At 39.6% G+C, this 19580-nt stretch overlaps 1 protein-coding gene across 5 annotated transcripts; it reads left to right on the top strand.

Annotated features, from left to right (window-relative positions):
- Positions 1-991: 991 nt before the first annotated feature.
- Positions 992-18679, top strand: rilpl1 (Rab interacting lysosomal protein-like 1). Of its 5 annotated transcripts, none has more exons than XM_062412506.1 (10): positions 993-2427; positions 4248-4395; positions 5940-6058; positions 7724-7969; positions 10079-10252; positions 11686-11736; positions 11819-11973; positions 12458-12562; positions 14052-14139; positions 15879-16014. In XM_062412506.1, exons 1-10 carry the CDS (start codon positions 2140-2142, stop codon positions 15882-15884), a joined length of 1380 nt encoding a protein of 459 aa, XP_062268490.1. In that variant the 5' UTR covers positions 993-2139; the 3' UTR covers positions 15885-16014. The 5 variants fall into 5 exon arrangements, with proteins under 5 accessions (XP_062268492.1, XP_062268490.1, XP_062268489.1 ...); XM_062412505.1 differs by lacking the exon at positions 14052-14139 and adding an exon at positions 18144-18679 and having other exon boundaries at positions 998-2427; positions 15879-16157; XM_062412508.1 differs by lacking the exon at positions 15879-16014 and having other exon boundaries at positions 992-2427; positions 14052-14145.
- Positions 18680-19580: the final 901 nt, after the last annotated feature.

The following is a 19580-nucleotide window of genomic DNA, read 5'->3' as shown; positions in this document are numbered from 1 at the left end:
AGAGCTAAAGCGTGTTGCACATTCTCAAAGATTTAAGTACTTAAAGTGAAGCGAGGCTTTAAAAACAAGGATCACTTCACTTCATACAAAGTGAAACAAACATAAGAAATGGAAATCATTCTGAGTTCCCCCGGAGAACCTGTCTCAGTATCTTCTGTCTCTTCATGTGATTCCAGATTGAAGCTGCAGATCTCCTGATTTTCTCTTAAGATAATTCTGGTTGTGTGTCACCGATCAGACGCCTCCATGATAAAATCTAACTATTTAAAGAGCCTAAATTGTTGCAGAGTTCTGAATGAATGTAGTTAAAGATTTTTTGAATAAGGTGGAAAATGATTTATTTCACACTTCAAATATAAATGTAGCTCTTCCTTTTTTTCTTTTATCCATTCAACATAACATAAGCAGTAGGTATGGACAGTCAACGCTTTACAAATTCCATAATGTAGTTTTAGATTTGATGTAACATAGTACATTACTGAAATATATCACACAATACATTGTGTAAAATATTTTTATAACCTATCACATTTGTAATCATAAATCTTTAATATTCCCATAAATATAAAATCCAAAATACACTTCTTTTTCTAATTGAGGAATTTGACATTTTTTGGGGGGTATTTTAGACAAGAAAGAAAACAACAACACTAATTTAAGTGAATATTTGATGTTCGAAATCAGTAAAGATATATAATGTGAACTTATCGAGTCCTATCCCTTCCTTATATTTTGTCTTCAAATGTTATGTCTTACTTACTCCTTCAAGCTTTCCACTGCGGATACCAAGCACCACATGAAACTATCAAGCTACAAATATGAGGAACGAATAGAGCATTCCAAGCAAATTTAAAAATATTACAAGTAGGTGATGAAAATCAGCCGAAAGCAGTTGTAAACTGTCCTGTGAAGGATTCTTATACACATGAATAGCTAATTAAAAGTATTATTTTAAACAAAGTATGAATCTCATTAAATAATATTACGATCCTCGGTATAAGTTGTTGACAAATACATTCATGTTAAACAACACCTGAAATGACATTATATTGTTTTGTGAATGTTGTTAATATTATATAGAATTCTCTCTCTCTCTCTCTCTCTCTCTCTCTCTTTCTCTCTCTCTTTCTCTTTCTGTCTCTCTCTCCCTCTGTCTCTCTCTCTCTCCCTCTCATGCTGATGGAATATATTCTCACAGCGACCTCATCTGTCTGTTATTTATTTCTGTCATGCGCACAACAAACTGCAGCCTCACTACCATGGAAGTGACCACTGGCTCCCAAAGGCAGAGCAAGAGCATGTGTCAAGTAAGAAAAAGTAAGGATATGAAACACACCGGAAACACACATCTCTACCTTAAAAATAAAAGCGCAATACAGCTTCCCAAGTTGAGTTGCAATCTTATGAATTCCGGCCCCTACCTCTCTGACATCCTCTGAACGTCCCTGGCTTTGACAGTTTTTGATTCAGAAATTGTCTTGCAGCACATCCCCTTAAAGGTTCAGTGTGTATGATTTACTGCCATCTAGAAGTGAAGTTACTTTTTTTTAGCTGTATACCCCTCATCTCAACCGCGGTCATCATAAAACTCAAGTTGTGTTTAGTTTGTCCAGTCTGTGCTTCTGTACAAAACATGGAACACTGTAGAGAGGACCAGCTCCTTATGTAAATATAAAGTATTTAAATTGAAAAAGCCCATTCTGGGGTTAAAAAAAACAACTATTCGTACAATTTAAATGCAACACACCAGTGAAAACATCACTAGGATTATTTATATAAAATGTCTGCCATTTAATCCGTTTAAACTAAATTTTACAAACTGGAACTTTAATCCTGCTCTTTTATTGTGAAAGATAAAACCGGACGTGACTGGCTTTATTTGGAGGAGTTCTGGCAGCGCAGGGAGGACAGCGATGGGACGCAGGCGATATTTACTCCCAATAAATGACACTGGAGCCCGGACCCAGGCGTCAGTAATGGCCGGGCGATAGTGGGAGAGTATTGTGGTTCTTCACGTTGTGTTGGTTCTTGAAGGACAGAGACCCAGAGGAACTTAGCGGCTTGTTCTTCCAGAGGGAGGAAGTTTGCCGCGGCGGGGGAACCACAAGAGGAAGCCGGGGAGGGCCGAAGTGTCCCGTCATGGAGGAGTCCGGGTCGGCCCTGGAGAAGAATGTGGCTGACCTCACGGTGATGGACGTGTACGACATCGCCGCCGTGGTGGGCCAGGAGTTCGAGCGCATCATCGACCAGTACGGCTGCGAGGCTCTGTCCAGGCTCATGCCCAAAGTGGTGCGTGTGCTGGAGATCCTGGAGGTGATGGTGAGCCGGAGCAGCATCAGCCCGGAGACCGAGGAGCTGCGGCTGGAGCTGGACCGGCTGCGGCTGGAGAGGCTGGAGCGGCAGGAGAAGGAGCGGAGGCACAAGAAGGTGCGAGCAGGGCGTCGATAATCACTTAATCACTAAGCTGCTGAATGAGCTCAGATCAGTGTGATAGCTAACAAGTAAACAAACCCACAATTCAAAGTTTTTCTCTCTGACTGTGATTCGACCACAGCTGGAGGGAGTACACAGATTGTTATTGATGCAAGATAACTAATCACACACTGTAGTGTACATACTGTTAACAAAAGTTATACATTACTGATAAGAATACTTATAACATACTCCATTAAAAATAAAAACACCAATAACACCCAGTGTCATACCCCATTACTAATATAGATACCAATAACACATTATAGAAGTAAAAATTATTCTCTTTAAAATGCTGTAAACAAAAGTTATACATTACTAATAAAAATACTAATAACACACTGTATCATACCCCATTACAATATAGATACCAATAACACAGTCCTGAGTCAAAATGTTTTTTAAGTAAAACTATTGTAAGAATACTTTTTTTTGTGTAAAATCTCGACTGAATGTGTCAGATAACTTTCGTGGAGTATTTACTACAGATTCTCCTCCTGGCATGTGGTGGGGCAGGACTCTAACGTAGCAGAAAATGTACATTTTCACGTGCACTATCTCAGAGTTGTATCTAAGCACGGTACTTAAGTGTGTTGGTTTTATATAATCCAGTCAGCTCGCTGCTATAAAAAAGTCCATGACAGATTCTCGTGACGGTGACTGAGCCCCGGTGACTGAGCCACGGTGAACACAGTCACCAGTTCACTCATTAACTGTGTCTCATGACTGGGATGTAGTGGTTGCTTCTGTTGGTGATGGCTGTTTCTAATCTGACTGAAATAATATTATCAGTCTTTACAATTTTTTCATGGAAAATGTCACGTCTGCTGAGAGAATCGACTGTAGAACTGTCGGTATTTACAGCCCTCTCTCTCTCTCTCTCTCTCTCTCTCTCCCCCCCCCCCCCATTTATGCATTTATTGAATCAAGATTCAGAGCTCTAATGTGAGGAGGCAGCATTCAATGGAGAATGCTGCAGCAAATGTTTTTCATTTACAGATAATTTGCGTATTATTTTCTACATGAAATGTGAAATATTTGTGAGTGGTGATTCAAATTCCTCTGAGACGAAAGTAAAACCTAAAATCTCGTATTTTCACATTTGAGAGATTGAGTCATTATAAAAACAGAAATGATTTATAAAAGGTTTTCCTCAATGTCAAATAAATCTGTACATCCATAAATACACTGCAAACAGAACACTTACAATAGCTGTACAGCTGAGGCTGATGAGAATGTCATTAGTTCTTGCAGGTGTTTTTGACCAGATGATGGCGCCCTATCAAAAGTGAGAGGATCGAGTTCTCTATGTCAAATTTATTGGAAATCCACCGGTTGTTGTTGGGGATTAATAAAAAATATTACCCTCATGGTGGCACTTGAGGATAAGTTACAAGATCAACAAAGTCGGTATGATTCATCCTCTTGGGAACACAAATGTCCTGAATGTTACAAAGTTTTATGCAATCTAACAAAATAGTTGTTGAGACATTCCAGCTTGGTTCATAGTCGTGGACTGACAGACACATTTGTCAATGGATCCATGTTTCTATAGTAACAGGTTGCAGTATTAATATGGCTACAACCACATCAAGTGTGTATAAACATGAGCTAACACAAGGAATCAAGAATTATAATTATTGGCGGTTAGACCTTGGTGACACCTTGAAGGCTGTTATGAGAATTTGCTCGTTCAAATGTCCTTGTGTGATAGCATGGGTCAATAATGTATATTAATGTTTGATTGTGACATGTGCATCACTGTGTGTGTACAGGAGCTGGAGCTGGTGGAGGATGTGTGGAGAGGAGAAGCTCAGGATCTGCTCACCCAGATCGCTCAGCTGCAGGAGGAGAACCAATCCCTGCTCACCAACATGTCCATCAAAGACCCCATGAGTGAGGAGGACCTGCAGCGGCATGAGGGTGAGGAGATATGCTCAGAACATAGACACACAGACACACACACTCTGGTGGAAAGAAAAGCTATAGTGTATAAGTGTATAAGCTACTGGATGAACTAAATTTCCCAAGGGATTAATAAAGTATCCATCTATCTATCTATCTATCTATCTATCTAATGCAATTTAATATTGGTTATGCAAAGCATCACGGGATCATGGGAGGTGGTGTTTTCATTGCAGTCAGCTTCTCCCGGTTAGGATTCCTTGGTTCAGCAGCTGAATTCTCGTCAGAGGTCTCCTCCTCTCCAAAACAAACATGATTAAATCCAGTGATGGGCTGTGAGCTGAGCTGCTGCTAAACTTTAATCAGCTTATTTCTCTAATAACTTCAGATCCAGACGTTTCATGACTAACGGTAAACTTGTATTTAACATTTATTTTAATTGGCTCTTAAAAAAGAGAAGAATGATAAGTCTCAATGATAAAAATTGAGTAAATGGAAATATTTGGTGTAAAAAAACAAATGCAAAGTGCAATTGAAACGTAGTTAGAGAATAATTGCCGACGTTCATGGAGCACATCACTCCAACTAAATATCACTCCAGCTTCCAGTGAAAAATACATTCATCTGTTTTTCCCTTTGGCCCACACATGAATGAACATCAAAGAAATCATTCACACAAAGACACTTCAAAACAATCATTCGCTTCCCACACACCAAACTTTATGTACACGTATGAAAGTAAACTACTGTATTAAAAATTATATGTTTTCATAAAACTTGTATATTTACTCATATAATTACTGTGCAGAGAGTTCACCCTCCTCTTCATCATCTATCAAGTCCATTCACTTGAAAGGGTCCCTGAGTGTAGCTCTCTCATTACGTCATCCCCTTGTTTCTTCTTCTGCAGGGTTTAAAAGGCACAGGCTGGAGAATTAGTGCCACCAGCTGTTTGTCTAGATGAATCTTTAAAAAGATGGACACATACACTTTCATTTAGCAGATTTCCTTTAAAATGTTTGTTACTTTGTATCTTTATTGGGAAGTCGATGCATAACATACATCATTTATTAGAAACTATGACACATTTAAAAAATGCAATGTAAGGAATCAGTGTGTGTGTTATACTGGGCTTTACAGCAACGCACACCATGGTTGTTACATTTTGATGGAAATCTGACAAGAGACCCTGGCTATGTCTCACATTCCCATCACACACATCTACACGCACACACACACACATACATACACATGCACACACACACACAAAGGAAGCCTTCTCTGTGTCTGACTGTGAGCCACTCTCTTTCGTGGTTCCACACAGAGGCCACAGTCACCCAGTCACCCTGACACGCTGAGGAAAGAACAGCCTCAGTGTATAAGCACACCTGCTAGACCCTCTCACTCTCATACACACACACCAGAGTTTCCTCTTTACATCTCCTTTCAGTTCCTCTAACAATTAAGACAAATTAGAAAGAATAAAATCATGTTCTGATTTACTGAAATCATTTTGCAGTACACACTCCCTCACTGTCCTCTCCTCTGTCTGTGGTGTCCAGGTATGACGGAGAGAGAGAGGCAGGTGATGAAGAAGCTTAAAGAAGTGGTGGACAAGCAAAGAGACGAGATTCGAGCCAAGGACCGGGAGCTCACGCTGAAAAACGAGGACATAGAAGCAGTAAGATGAATTGAAAGGGCTCTTCTTTCTTTTTACTTAAAGCAGCACGAGGAAACTTTGCCTGCACACTGTTTGATTTCAATAGATTAGTTGATTGATACAACATTTGTACCATGTTGGCTCCATGTAAAGCAGCAGAGGTTTGGATGAAGTCCGACCCAGCGTTGAGTCAGAGGAAGGAAACAACACACCGTGGGCTGTATCAACAGAAGAACACAACCGCTGCAATTATTAGCATTAGATCGGTAGAAAACAAAGCAATAAAAACAAAGTGTGACAAAGGGCTCGGCCCAGGGAACTGCAAACAAACAGCAACCATTACATTTTGCAAGAACTAGTAGAATGTCGACATTTGAACGTGTCATAGCAGGAAAAACGTGTGTGTTACTGGTAATGGTGCAATGGTCCTGGTGTCAGCAGAATAGGAAGAAGAGGGGAAATACTAATACTACAGGCATAATTCTGTGGTGGTTAGCCTTAATAATGAACTAGCCTAAATTAGCTTTTTAGTGGCTCGTTATCAAGGGCAACCAGATAAAACCCCCAAAAATAGATGATTTAGAATCTATTAATTAAAATTTTTGGTAAAAAAAAATTTTTTGCAGCCATTTGTTGAAATGTCAATAGTTCCATTAACCATTTCTCCAGCTGAAAAGAACAAAATCCCAAGCTGATATGAATGTTTTTGTTTTGGGAAAAATAGCTGTCATGGCTCATAGGTTCACTTAAATTAAGCTGAACACATTATCAGGAAGTGAAGTATTAGTAGTTCTGCCTGTGGTATTGTCTTAGTCAGAAAAGTCCAGATTAATCATCATTGTCAGCACGTGAAGGCACGTTCAGAAGAAAACAGAAGCTCTGCTCGTGGTTGCCAGGGGCAGTCAGCAGATGAAAGAGTACATATTTCGGATTAAGAACCAGCTGTCCAGCCTCTTCTCATTCACCCTCAGCTGTCGCCATTTTTGTGTCACTGTTGTTTATGCATGTACATTAGCTCTGATTGGTCAGATGTTTCCCAGCTGACAGTAACAGTCGTCACAGGGCACAGCTCCAAACCCAGTCCAGACGGTTGGCAGGTCCGAGATCTGGACCCAGGCTAAACTCTTAGCCGACAAGTCAAAATGAGTGGTTTGAAATATTTTTGTAATATCTTGTAAGAATTAATAATCAATCCATCAATTAATCGATATCATTTTATTTGTATAGCCCATATTCAAAAATCCTAATTCGCCTCATTCGCCGCAACATCCTCTGCCATAACTCTAAGCAAGAGTGAGAAACTACCAAGAAAAAAAAATGTAAATAGGAAATAAAAAATGTGGAAAGAGAGAGTCAAATGTGAGGGCTCCCTCTCCCAGGACGGACAGAGTAGAGGTTGCATGTAACAGAGCGAATCCCCCAAAAAACAATATTAAAACATTGATGAGAAAAGACAGTGTCTAACATAAATGGAGAGGTGTTTCAATGTTTAAAGTATTTACGCAAAAAAAAAAATCCGACAGAGATCATTGCAGCAGCCATGACAGTTGTAAGGATAGATTTATTGCCAATAATGGTAGTTATTTGTTTCTATGTTCCTTCACTCTGCGTGGATTCTCAACCCTTTTTGTCTAGTTCACCTCCTGTTCTGTCTCATTGTTTCTGTCCGCCTGTGTGTCTCCGCAGCTCCAGCAGCAGCAGTCTCGCCTCATGAAGATCAACCACGACCTGCGTCATAAAATCTCTGTGGTGGAAGCTCAGGGGAAAGCACTCATCGAACAGAAGGTGGAGCTGGAGGCCGGCGCTCAGGCCCGGGGCCAGGAAGTCAGCGCCCTGCGGCAGGAAGTCTCGCGCCTAAGGGAGCGACTTCAAGGAGAGCTGCCGGACCAGAATCCTGAGGAACCCACACCTCAGCCCCCTTCACCTGCAGAGGTAACACAGCACGCAATTTTATTCAAAAATGAATGTAAAGTCCTAACTTTTGCAAGACATCCTGGAAAAATCGAAGATTTATTAGATTGTGCTAACTTATATATATTTTAGACCATATGGCAAAATAGATAGATAATATACCTTGTATGTTTGAAGGTCTAATGGGGGATATCCTCCATCTTCTCCTATGGTCCAAAATATATGAGTAAGCAAAATCTTATAAACTGTAGCTATGGTTTGCCTTTGGCAGTCGTCCCTTTCAGAACTCATGAATTTAACTAAAGTGATGGGCAAAAATAGCAGATTTTCTTCATGGTGAAGGTCTTCCTGATAGCTCAATGGTTTTGTGTAAATTCAATGCATCGTGGGTTAAAAACTGACCCAGGATCCTTGTCTATTGTTCTCACTTTCTCTCTCTGTCTGCCTAAACCTTTTCTCACAGCTGACATTTTATCTTGTCACAGCAGGAAAAAGCAGAGGTAGTAGTGCCATAGGTGAAGAAACTGTGATTAGTCCCCTTGTTAGCTTTTCTCGTCCATGTCTCCCAGTGGCTGGACCAGCACTCAATACTCATCCTCCGTCATACTCAATAAGTTCAATGGTTGTACAAATCATCTCCTCTGACGTCTTCTCTCTTTACTGCGTCACATTAAAAGTGACTGTTGATCAAAATGTATTATCGTCAAATCCAACCCAATTTGCTCAGTGTCAGTCACATTGTTTGAAGTAGACACACATTGGCACAAACACTGCACTGCTAACTAGGATTTTGGCAGTGCAACTGTGGAGCAAACACACACACAGACACAAGCACACACACACACACACACACACACACACACACACACACATAGAAATTAATTATTTCTCTATAAGTCTAGAACCAATAGATCAGTTCGTTGCTGAAAACTCAAAGTGCCTTTCCAAAAATGTAGAACTCTTTCTTAAGGTAATAAGGATTTCAAATATAATTATTAATTCAGCTTCACTGCCCAGTCATATTAAATGAAAATTCAAAGAACCTCTCTGTTCCCATTTTAAAAGAGGTCAACCAATATGAGAACCAATAATTGTAATCTCTTTCATTGAGCTTATCAGTGCATGAATCAGCAAAATCTTATAAACTGTAGCTATGGTTTGCCTTTGGCAGTCGTCCCTTTCAGAACTCATGAATTTAACTAAAGTGATGGGCAAAAATAGCAGATTTTCTTCATGGTGAAGGTCTTCCTGATAGCTCAATGGTTTTGTGTAAATTCAATGCATCGTGGGTTAAAAACTGACCCAGGATCCTTGTCTATTGTTCTCACTTTCTCTCTCTGTCTGCCTAAACCTTTTCTCACAGCTGACATTTTATCTTGTCACAGCAGGAAAAAGCAGAGGTAGTAGTGCCATAGGTGAAGAAACTGTGATTAGTCCCCTTGTTAGCTTTTCTCGTCCATGTCTCCCAGTGGCTGGACCAGCACTCAATACTCATCCTCCGTCATACTCAATAAGTTCAATGGTTGTACACATCATCTCCTCTGACGTCTTCTCTCTTTACTGCGTCACATTAAAAGTGACTGTTGATCAAAATGTATTATCGTCAAATCCAACCCAATTTGCTCAGTGTCAGTCACATTGTTTGAAGTAGACACACATTGGCACAAACACTGCACTGCTAACTAGGATTTTGGCAGTGCAACTGTGGAGCAAACACACACACAGACACAAGCACACACACACACACACACACACACACACACACACATAGAAATTAATTATTTCTCTATAAGTCTAGAACCAATAGATCAGTTCGTTGCTGAAAACTCAAAGTGCCTTTCCAAAAATGTAGAACTCTTTCTTAAGGTAATAAGGATTTCAAATATAATTATTAATTCAGCTTCACTGCCCAGTCATATTAAATGAAAATTCAAAGAACCTCTCTGTTCCCATTTTAAAAGAGGTCAACCAATATGAGAACCAATAATTGTAATCTCTTTCATTGAGCTTATCAGTGCATGAATCCCAGATGCATCTCAACACCTTGCATAGATGCCCAAACATCACATTAAACACACACACACACAAAACAGCAGTAAACAAGTAGTAAACTGTCTTTTACTCCACCAGCGTGGCAAAGCTGCTACAGTTGGGGCATCTGGGGGCTGGTCACAGAGACCTGACCTCTCTGAGCTGATGTGTGGTGGGGTTGACCCTGCCCCGCTGTCCCTGCCCGGTTCCCTCAGCCCAGAGGGACACGAGGACGGGGATGAGGAGTCGGAGGAAGAGGCAGTGTTGCTTTGGGTAATGCAGAAGTGCCGGTTTGCAAACCAGAGCACGTGTGATTGCCCTGACTCTAACTCCAGGCCTGCACTGCTCCCTGCAGAAAAGTAAACTTATAGATTGTATTTTTTTTAAAGGGAGTGGACTAACATTTGTGCAACCCATGAGTAGTGCATGGCTGTTTTGGTTGTGTGAGCTAACAGAGGGTGTCCGTGGGATTTTTGGTTCCTCAGCCGACTGAGTGAGACTCTGTGACCGATGACCCTTCTAAATATAGATCACTCTGAGAGCTCGGCCTGTGACAGCACATGGAGTTTCCCCCTCATGTGACACTGACAGTATGAATGGTAGATTAAAGTCCAACTGAATTGAAGATGGTTTCCCTCATCTGCTGCATGTTTTGCTTCAGATTGTTTTTTCTGACTTTAGCCTTTGCATGAACACGTCACAATCCCAGAGAGCTGGAACTGGTTTCCATGCAGCCAATCAATTTTTTTTTTTTTAAGCAGTCACATCATAGTAAGTGGAGTTCAGCTGCTACACAACACATCTCTTATCTCACCTCCTCTAACTTGCACACCAAACACATCCTGTCCTGCTCTGCTTCCTGAACAAACAAACAAATATTCAAATAATACTGCTAATGCCACGTTCAGGATAGGATGCTTGGCTGCAGCACATTATAATATTAATGACATCAACTTGATTGATGTAGCACTTTTCAAGAAAAATGATAAATGCCATTAAAATACCCAAAAAAAATTGCTATCATTAATCAAAAGAGGCCAAATAAAATAAATAATGAATAATGTTAACTCACCTGCAAATATGCTACTTTATAGAGAGAAATATCAGTTTCATTACAGTTTACCAATCCCTTTTAGCAGCATTGAAACTGTGTCAGGTTGCAATCGAACAGACACAGACATGTTGTGCTACAGGTCTGAATAATACAGACAGAAAAGCTGTGGCTGTTTGTGACTGACACACATCCAACCAGTTTTTCCATCCTTTACCTCCCCAGAGCTCTGAGCCTGTTAATCCAACACAGACAGACATCTACACTTTTGACACTTCAGCTGCTGCGAAGAGGAACAGGAACTTTTCTCGAGTTTCCCTTAAGACCCTTTTCCTTCTTTTTAAGTAGAAATGTGTTCATAGCAAATTAGAAAGCCCTGACATTACGTATGACAAAAGAGAATCTAAATGTGGTTTCAGTTGGACTTTGTGTACAGAATACAGATTAATAAGAATAATAGTGTCTTTGCGCTCAGTGCATGAGAGATTTCAGAGAGCTGCATGTGGTGTGAAAAGGTTACAGGTGGTTGTTCAACAGTGAGTGTCTTGGTTGTGCTGAGTTAAAAAGAAACCGTAGAGGCTGGAGGGAAGTTTGAACCAAACTTTATTGGAACAAAGGCTCGAGGTCTGACTTAGGGTTCAACTTTTGCCACCAGGAGGCGATGTGCGATGAGGACATGCCTGCTGTGTTCCAATATTTTACCAAGGTATCCTCACTTCCTTCCTGCCCTCCTTCCTTCCCTTTGTCAGGTACTGTTTCCTCCGTGTGATGCATTTCTCTCTTGGCAGGAGGCGCTGTGCGAGGAGGAGATGGGAGGCCTGGACCCACAGGACCCCAACCGGCCCCGGTTTACGCTGCAGGAGCTGAGGGACGTCCTGCACGAGAGGAATGAGCTCAAGGCCAAAGTTTTTCTGCTGCAGGAGGAGCTGACTTATTACAGAAGGTAAAAGCACAAGTGTATCAGTCTGGAACTGCATCCGGTAACTAAAATGTCAACAACCATTTTCCACATCTTTTATGACATAATTTATGATGGGTGTCACCATCTACGATCCTGTTTACCTTGTGTGGTTTAAAAAAAAACGATAGATATATTATAGAGATATTATTTCTTGAAAAGGTAGCGGACCAGGAAATATTATGAAATTAAGCTTTGGGCTTGTATTTATCATTTTGGGTAATAGTGAAATTTAAGACTTAAGAGAATGATCAAAATAAAAATCCCTCACTTTTACTCCTTCCTCCGCAGACACAAATTGTGTACATTGACATGTGTACAAACCTGTCAATGAATTGTACATAGATATTTATCAATATTGATCTCACAGTCCATGACTTTATTGTTTTTTACTATAACAGTTCTGCGATGTGGGTTTTAATATATATGCTAGCATGTCGTTCATGGTTGTGACGCTCTGTCTTTGCAGTGATGAGACAGTAGACGAGGCTGTGACTCCTTCTTCATCTCCCTCGCCTGAACTGAGGACTCGCTCCAGATCTTCTCCCCAGCCAGAGTCCGGAATCAAACGCCTGTATGTTGTGCACACAAGCGTACACACACTCACACTCACACACACACACACACACACACACACACACTCGCACACACACACACACACGCACACACGACGCACGCACCTTCAGTTACGTGGAAGGTTTATATGTTTTCAGGAAAAGTATAAATTAAACTTTCAGCAGCTCTACCAAACATATGGATCTGTTTGATGGCTGTCATCATTTAAATTTTTTAACTTTTTAAATGATCAAATACTGTGGGTGATGTTATACAGGATAACTTGATACTGAGGTTAGTGGTGACAGCAGCTGAACAAAATGTCATCACACATTAACTCCACATGTACAATGTGACCACAAGAGTAATTGTGTTTCAACTGAAAAGTCACTTTCAGCCATTTCCACTGGATACTGTTATCATTCATAAACCACAGACCCACATCCTGTGTTTGTCTGACCTCTAAAAATAACCCAGATATAAACAAAGCAGCTGAGTGGATCTGAGTGAAACTCCCACTAAAGTATCCCAGTATGTCCTCTGGGCCAACATGCTGCTCAAATCACAATTCTTCATTAAGGAAAAAAAGCAGTTAAAATAAATGAAATATCTTCATTTTCATAGCACTTTTTCAAAATGAAGATACAAAGTGCTTCACAAATAAAAGACACAAGTAAAGAAACATACAATTAATATAAGAACAAGTAAAACACTGTCATAAAAGAGTAAAAACACATTATAATAACAAAAATTGAATTAGGTGAAATCAGGGAGTGCTGTATGATATAAGAACGTTTTAAAATTTGATTTAAAGGAAGCTACCGACTTAGCCTGTCGTCTTTCTTCAGGCAGGAGCCTCTGAGCTCCCATTTCCAAAGCTCTGTCCCCTTTCCTCCTCCAATGACACTCCATCATAAGTAAAAGTCCTGTATTTAAATTCCTGCTTCAGAAAAAGAAAATCATTATTACCAGCTAAATAGTAAACATAAATACACATTTATAGTGGAGTAAAATGTACAATATGAAGTGTAGTTGAAAGTTGTATAAAATGGGACTACAGTATCTCATAACTTTATTTAACGACAGTACTTGAGTAGATGTAAGAAGTTAATTTTCCACTGCTGTTTGCAGGTTAGAGATACCGTGCTTGACTTTTCCTTTCAGCTCGCTCAGACGCACACACACGCACACACACACACACACACGTACATCCCCCTCTCTGTGCATGGTGGATGTTAGCCTGGTGTATTGGCTCGTTGGTCGTGTTTAGCACATAATTTACACAACCCACCATTAGCATGTTTCAAAAGGCTCATGTCTACACTATACTAAACTCAATGGCTTGACTTTCTCTGTTGTTTGAGTTTAGTTGGGAACTTGACATGACATTACGCAGAGGTCAAAGGTTGATGTAGTCTCCCTCTGTTTGCCCCCCCCCCACCCCACCCCCTCTCTGTGTATCTCTTCCTGTTTGTGTGTGTGTGTGTCTTTAAATGTGTGTGTAACAGGATCTTCACAGCCATTATGCCGATGGTGGCGGCTGGTTTGATCCCAGATGACCCCACTTTACAGCCAATCAGACGTCTCGTATCGCTTGTATGACTCTACGTTTGGTTGGCTTTCCGAGTCTCTCGCTTCTCTCTGCTAACGGCCTCGCTCACCTGCATGTGCCGGCTGTCTGAGCCCTCTTTCCCACCTTTGTCGCATTCTGATTGGCTGATCGTGGGGCTGTCTTATTATCACCGTCCACTGGGATGATGTGGATCATAAACATCAGCCAGTCAGAATAAATTTATAGATGTCTTGTCTTGTCCTCCACTGACCCCAGTAACTGCGTGTTCACCTCTGCACCTGTGCTTAAACTGACAAAAATAATAAACATTTTAATATTTAATAATAATAAACAAATTTTAGACAGCAACGACAGGACCACACAGGACAAGGTCAGACTTCAAACGAAATTAAAATCTGTTGCATATATCTCTAATACATTTAACTTTAAAAAACTAAAACTAATGCAACAAATACACTTTTTCAACTCAAAAGTGCTCTGTGAGGAAAATAAACAATAATTATACATTATTATTACTAGTCTAAGAAGGGACTTAAGAAGGGCGGCTGTGTCTGAGGGGTAAAGTGGTCGTTCTCCAAACTGATGGTCGGCGGTTGGATCCCCAGTCTGACCCATCTGCATGCCAAAGTGTCCTCGGGCAAGATGTTGAACCCTGAATGGCCCACCATAGAATAACAAAGTGCTGCGATTAGATGCACTGTATGAATGTGTGTGTGAATGGGTGAATGTAAAACTGTACTGTAAAGTGCTTTGAGTGATCATCAAGACTAGAAAACTGCTATATAAACACAAAACCATTTACCATTACATTATTATAACTACTCTAAGAAATATTGTTTAACCATGGCGCGTTATTTTTAAATCTGTGGCTCAAAGAATGAGTGTGAAATGAGAAAACCTAGAAAAAGATTTGTTAAACAGTAAATTTCATGTAAACAATCACTTAATGTTACACTGTAAACTGTGTGGCCCACAGGTGGTGTGTGTACAAAGTGGCTGTTTGTGATGACTCTGTGCTGACTGTGCGTTCCCTGTGAACACAGACACAGATTGTTCTCTCCTGTCTCTTCTTTTTCCTTCTTGTTTCTGTACGTTTACAAATCAATAACTGAGTTAGTTTGTTTTCTAGATTATTAACCTATACAGTCATTTCATCTTTATAATAAAAAAACAATATCAATATTTGTCAAAATATAACAAAGGATGATGATGAAATTATCTGAAACACACGACCAAAGCAGCGAAAGCTCTATTCAGGATGAAGGGAGGAGGAATATCAGTAACTGATTTTTCTTTCGGAAAGTGTAAAAGTGAAGTGCAGTAATTGAGCCGTGTTCAAGACTCGTCACAGCTCCAGAGCGCTGGTCACCTGCTGATTCACGTGTCCAAATCGCACCATACTTGACACTGCACTTCCTATGACATTTAACAATGCACATGGCAAGTTTGAAGCTGATGGGGTGAACGTTTTTTTCGAGATATGTGAGCCACAGATGAAATTAGCTGAGATATAGATATACTGTATGTGTGTGTGTGTGTCTGTATATGAACTTAACGAATCTACAGCTGAGACTTTACACTTAATTTAATAGAATGAAAAATGTGTAACTGTCGAACGACATGGTCTGAACTGCATCATAATGGTAGTTTTCCATAACTCTAAAACAGCTTTACATGTAACTGATAGTCAGTACAAACGCTCCGTACATCTTCCTGTCCCTGACACCATCACCTCTGTCTCCTCTCCTCTCTCCTGTCTCAGGTTTAGCTTCTTCTCGCGTGACAAACTGCGGAATTCGCAGCGCAATGCACAGTTTGACGGCAGCTTTGGCTCGTGGGCGGGGAAGGACGAGGTGTACACAGAAGAAGCCCAGGAGGCGCTGCAGCACATGTAGTCACCGGACACAGGACTCGCTGAGGTCACTCCAACTCCGAAAAACTCTTAACACTCCATGTTCATCACTCAAGGGCCAGCTCGTGAACCACCGACCGCACACCACACCGCCACCAGGGACTGCAGCTGAAATCTGGTGTGCATGAGGTGAGAAGAACGACAGAAGAGTGAAAAAGAAATTCCTCTAAAAAACTTTTATTTAATTAGTCAAGAATTATATATTTCAATCATGGAAAATACAGAACGCCAGAAAGTATTTTGTTTTTTTACAGAATGAGAATATTTGTGGGATGGACGGAGGAGAAGGCAAAATCAAGTTGTGGGAAGGAAAGTGGAAAGTTATTTTAATTCAAGTGGTTAATGTTGTGTTGCTTAAAGTCCAGAGTAAACAGTGGTTGCATATTTCTCCACAGATGAAGGTTTGGGACTCAAAAGTGTGCAATAAATGTTCTGTCTAAAACTATACAACTCCAGATGTCAACTCACAGAAAATGGAGGCGATTTTCCAAGTTATTCTTTTTATTCAATGAAGGAAACAATACCCACCGAAATAAAACATAAACCTGCTAAGAAAACACACAATCAATGTGGGCTTTTTACTTTTTAATCTCCTCTCGAGAAAATGAGAGCAACACTTTTGAGTCCCAGTAATTTATTAGAAATTCCTGTCCTTGTTCGTGCAGCTCTATCACCAGCGTTCTGTCAGGTTAAACTATGCAGCTCCGCTAATTTAAAACATACTACGCCTGGTTTAAACATGTTGCAGAGAAATGTAAAAGCTGTCTTCAAAAAAACTAAAAACAACAAAAAAACATAACTGTATTTATAATATAATGCTCTCCACGCAGTATATAGTAATAATGGAAGCCCATTCTGCCAAGAAAATAAAAAATTGTTAAAGTATGATTCAAATATATTTTTGACAAAAATCTTTCATTATTCTGACTTTCACGGTCATCGTTATTTAGACTTTTGAATAACAGCACTTATTATGCCATCATTGTTATTTAAAAGTTGAACTTAATTTTTATAATTTTGCCATAATATCTCATAATCTACCAATACAAAGTTCAAGCCTTTTGAGCATATCAGTAATAAGTTTAATTTAGTGAATTGATAAAGTTTGGACTCATTATAAATATATATATATATATATAAAATAACTCATAACTATGACATGGGAGGAGATAATAATTCTGAACAACCTAGTTCTGGCTGAAAAAGTGAAAATTGTGAAACCCTAAGTCAGAACATATGGCAGATTCTAAAATACCCTAATATCAAACAAATGTGTCATCTTCATGTTTATTCCATCAGCCGTGTTTCAATAACTGAATGAACAGTTTGTATTTTTACAGGAATTTTCCACATTTAAAAAAAATTCAATCATTGAAAACAGAGAGAAAAGGTCTGTTGTATTTCACTGTTATCCAACCAATGTAGTGCATTATTATATGTTTTCTTTAAGCCTTTAAAACAATTTTTATGATATGAATTAAGTGAAATATAATTTTACTTCTTCTGTGTGTTTCATTGAATTATGATAGACACTTTCAATTAAATCCAATTTGATTTGAATAGAGCCAAATCATGATAAACATTATCTCAAGGCACTTTACACAACAACAAAGAAATATTCCGACCAATATTTATTTTTGTTTCTTGCACAATATTTCACAATTTGATTTCCTCTTTCTAGCATTATTGGGCTTCCATAAACGTAAAGTGTGCGCGTATCTCTAACTCACAACTATAATGAAATGAACCCAAATGTCCATCCGGTGAGAGCAATAGATGTTATGTGTGAATTCTAATAATGACCCACGACTCATGGTGACAAAAATGTCACTGCCCATCGTGCACATACACAAACCCACTCTATCACTGTGAGTTTCAGTGTCACCAGCTGAACCAGAGCAGGTTACCTTCCTCTTCGGTGGTAAAACCAACAGATGCAGTATATTGACAAGAAGATGATATTCAGCAGCTTACTGACATTTGACATAAGACCGATCTGTGCAGACTCCTCATAGTGTTCCATCACTCCAGGACATAGTATAACTTCATTTGTACATAAGCAGAACTGTCAGTATGAGACTTAACCTCTTTATCTCTGCACTTATTTATTTGAAGGAGATTGCTGAGAAGTTAAGAGCATCAGAAAAACTCAAAGGTAAAGATAATAAAACTGGAGGGCAAAGTGGGATTTACATTCTTTTTTAAGTGGACATCGAGGTTTGATGCTTCTGTGAATAACTGTGGTGTGACCGGCTGTGTTTTAATACAAGTGGCACTTCATCTTCATTTATAATCACCCAGCGAGGGGGAATAAATGAATGTACAACAACGAGACTACAAAATGAGTGTGTCAATGAGTGGTAACTTATTTTACATTTTTACAAATGCAGTGAATTAATGATACTTGATTAAGGGGTATTATGTTTTGACAATATCTGGGATTCAAAGGGATTCGGAAGAATTTAATTAATGAGACATTTAAAGGGAAATACGGTCAAAAACAGCTAAAAGTCAAAGTTTTCTGAACAGCTGACCCCTTGTTCTTCAGCTGCAGGTTCTTCTATGAACCTAATTAAAATGAATATTAAAATATCGGAAGATTTGATTAATGGATGCGCTTTATTAAATAAACTTGCTTTTATTGAAACATGTCTATAATTAAGTGTTTGTCTGTTTTTAATTTGTTAGTTGCCTGAACTCATAATAACATAGATGACATGTAGGAGATAATGTCATATGTTCCCGTGACTTGGAGGATATTATCGCTATATAATTTCCCCTTCCTTAACAAGATGTTCTATACGATGCTAATTTAAATATAAAACTAACTTCCTTGCAATGTTTTAAACATCATAGTTGTATTTTGTGATTTGGGCAAATAACTAATTTTGTTGATTTTAGAAGTGAAATTTGTAAATTTACAATATAATTATTCAGTATTACAAAAATTACACTGGTACTGAATTTTACTTTTCATTATTGATCCACACGAGGCTACGACCCTGAATGTTTCACATCCAGCACAGTAGCTGTTTTCTCTTTTACTCTGGTCGCATTCAAAGTGAAGGAAGCACCCGCAGCAGTGACGTGTTGTCTTGAGAGGAAAGAATCCAAAAGGTAAAACCAGACCATCAGAGGTTGAGATCACCTATCAGCTGTTAGTTTTTCACCTTCCCAGCACTTTATTACAAGCAGCATACTAATACTGGCTAGCTCCTCCCTTTTCTCTCACAGCAGCCTCAGTTCTTTTGTGACTGATTCATCAAGTATTGGAAACTTTCCTCTGAGATTCAGCTCCATGTTGACATGACTGCATCACATCCTCTTTGTCGAGTCATTGGAGAGGCGGTGGTCTAGTGGCAGAAACTTGGACTATGGGCAGAGAAGGTTTCTGGTTCGTCTCTGGTTCGACTCCACGGAGAGACAACTAAAGACGAACTTGGATTGATCTGTCCAAAAATCCAAGAGTACCCTGTCTAGTGCCCCTGAGCAAGGCACCTTACTCCCCCAACATCTGCTCCCCGAGCACCGTACATGGTCGCTCACTGCTCT

Source organism: Platichthys flesus, chromosome 19 (assembly GCF_949316205.1).
Source record: "Platichthys flesus chromosome 19, fPlaFle2.1, whole genome shotgun sequence".
In the NCBI taxonomy this organism is placed as follows: domain Eukaryota; kingdom Metazoa; phylum Chordata; class Actinopteri; order Pleuronectiformes; family Pleuronectidae; genus Platichthys; species Platichthys flesus.
This window is presented reverse-complemented; position numbering and strand designations above follow the sequence as displayed.

Excerpts from the sequence above, each read along its gene's own strand:
- rilpl1 (XM_062412505.1), top strand. The coding sequence starts at position 2,140 with ATGGAGGAGTCCGGGTCGGCCCTGGAGAAGAATGTGGCTGACCTCACG. Across the intron at positions 10,253-11,685 it reads AAGAGGCAGTGTTGCTTTGG|GAGGCGATGTGCGATGAGGA; the intron begins GTAATGCAGAAG and ends TTTTGCCACCAG. Across the intron at positions 11,974-12,457 it reads GAGCTGACTTATTACAGAAG|TGATGAGACAGTAGACGAGG; the intron begins GTAAAAGCACAA and ends CTGTCTTTGCAG.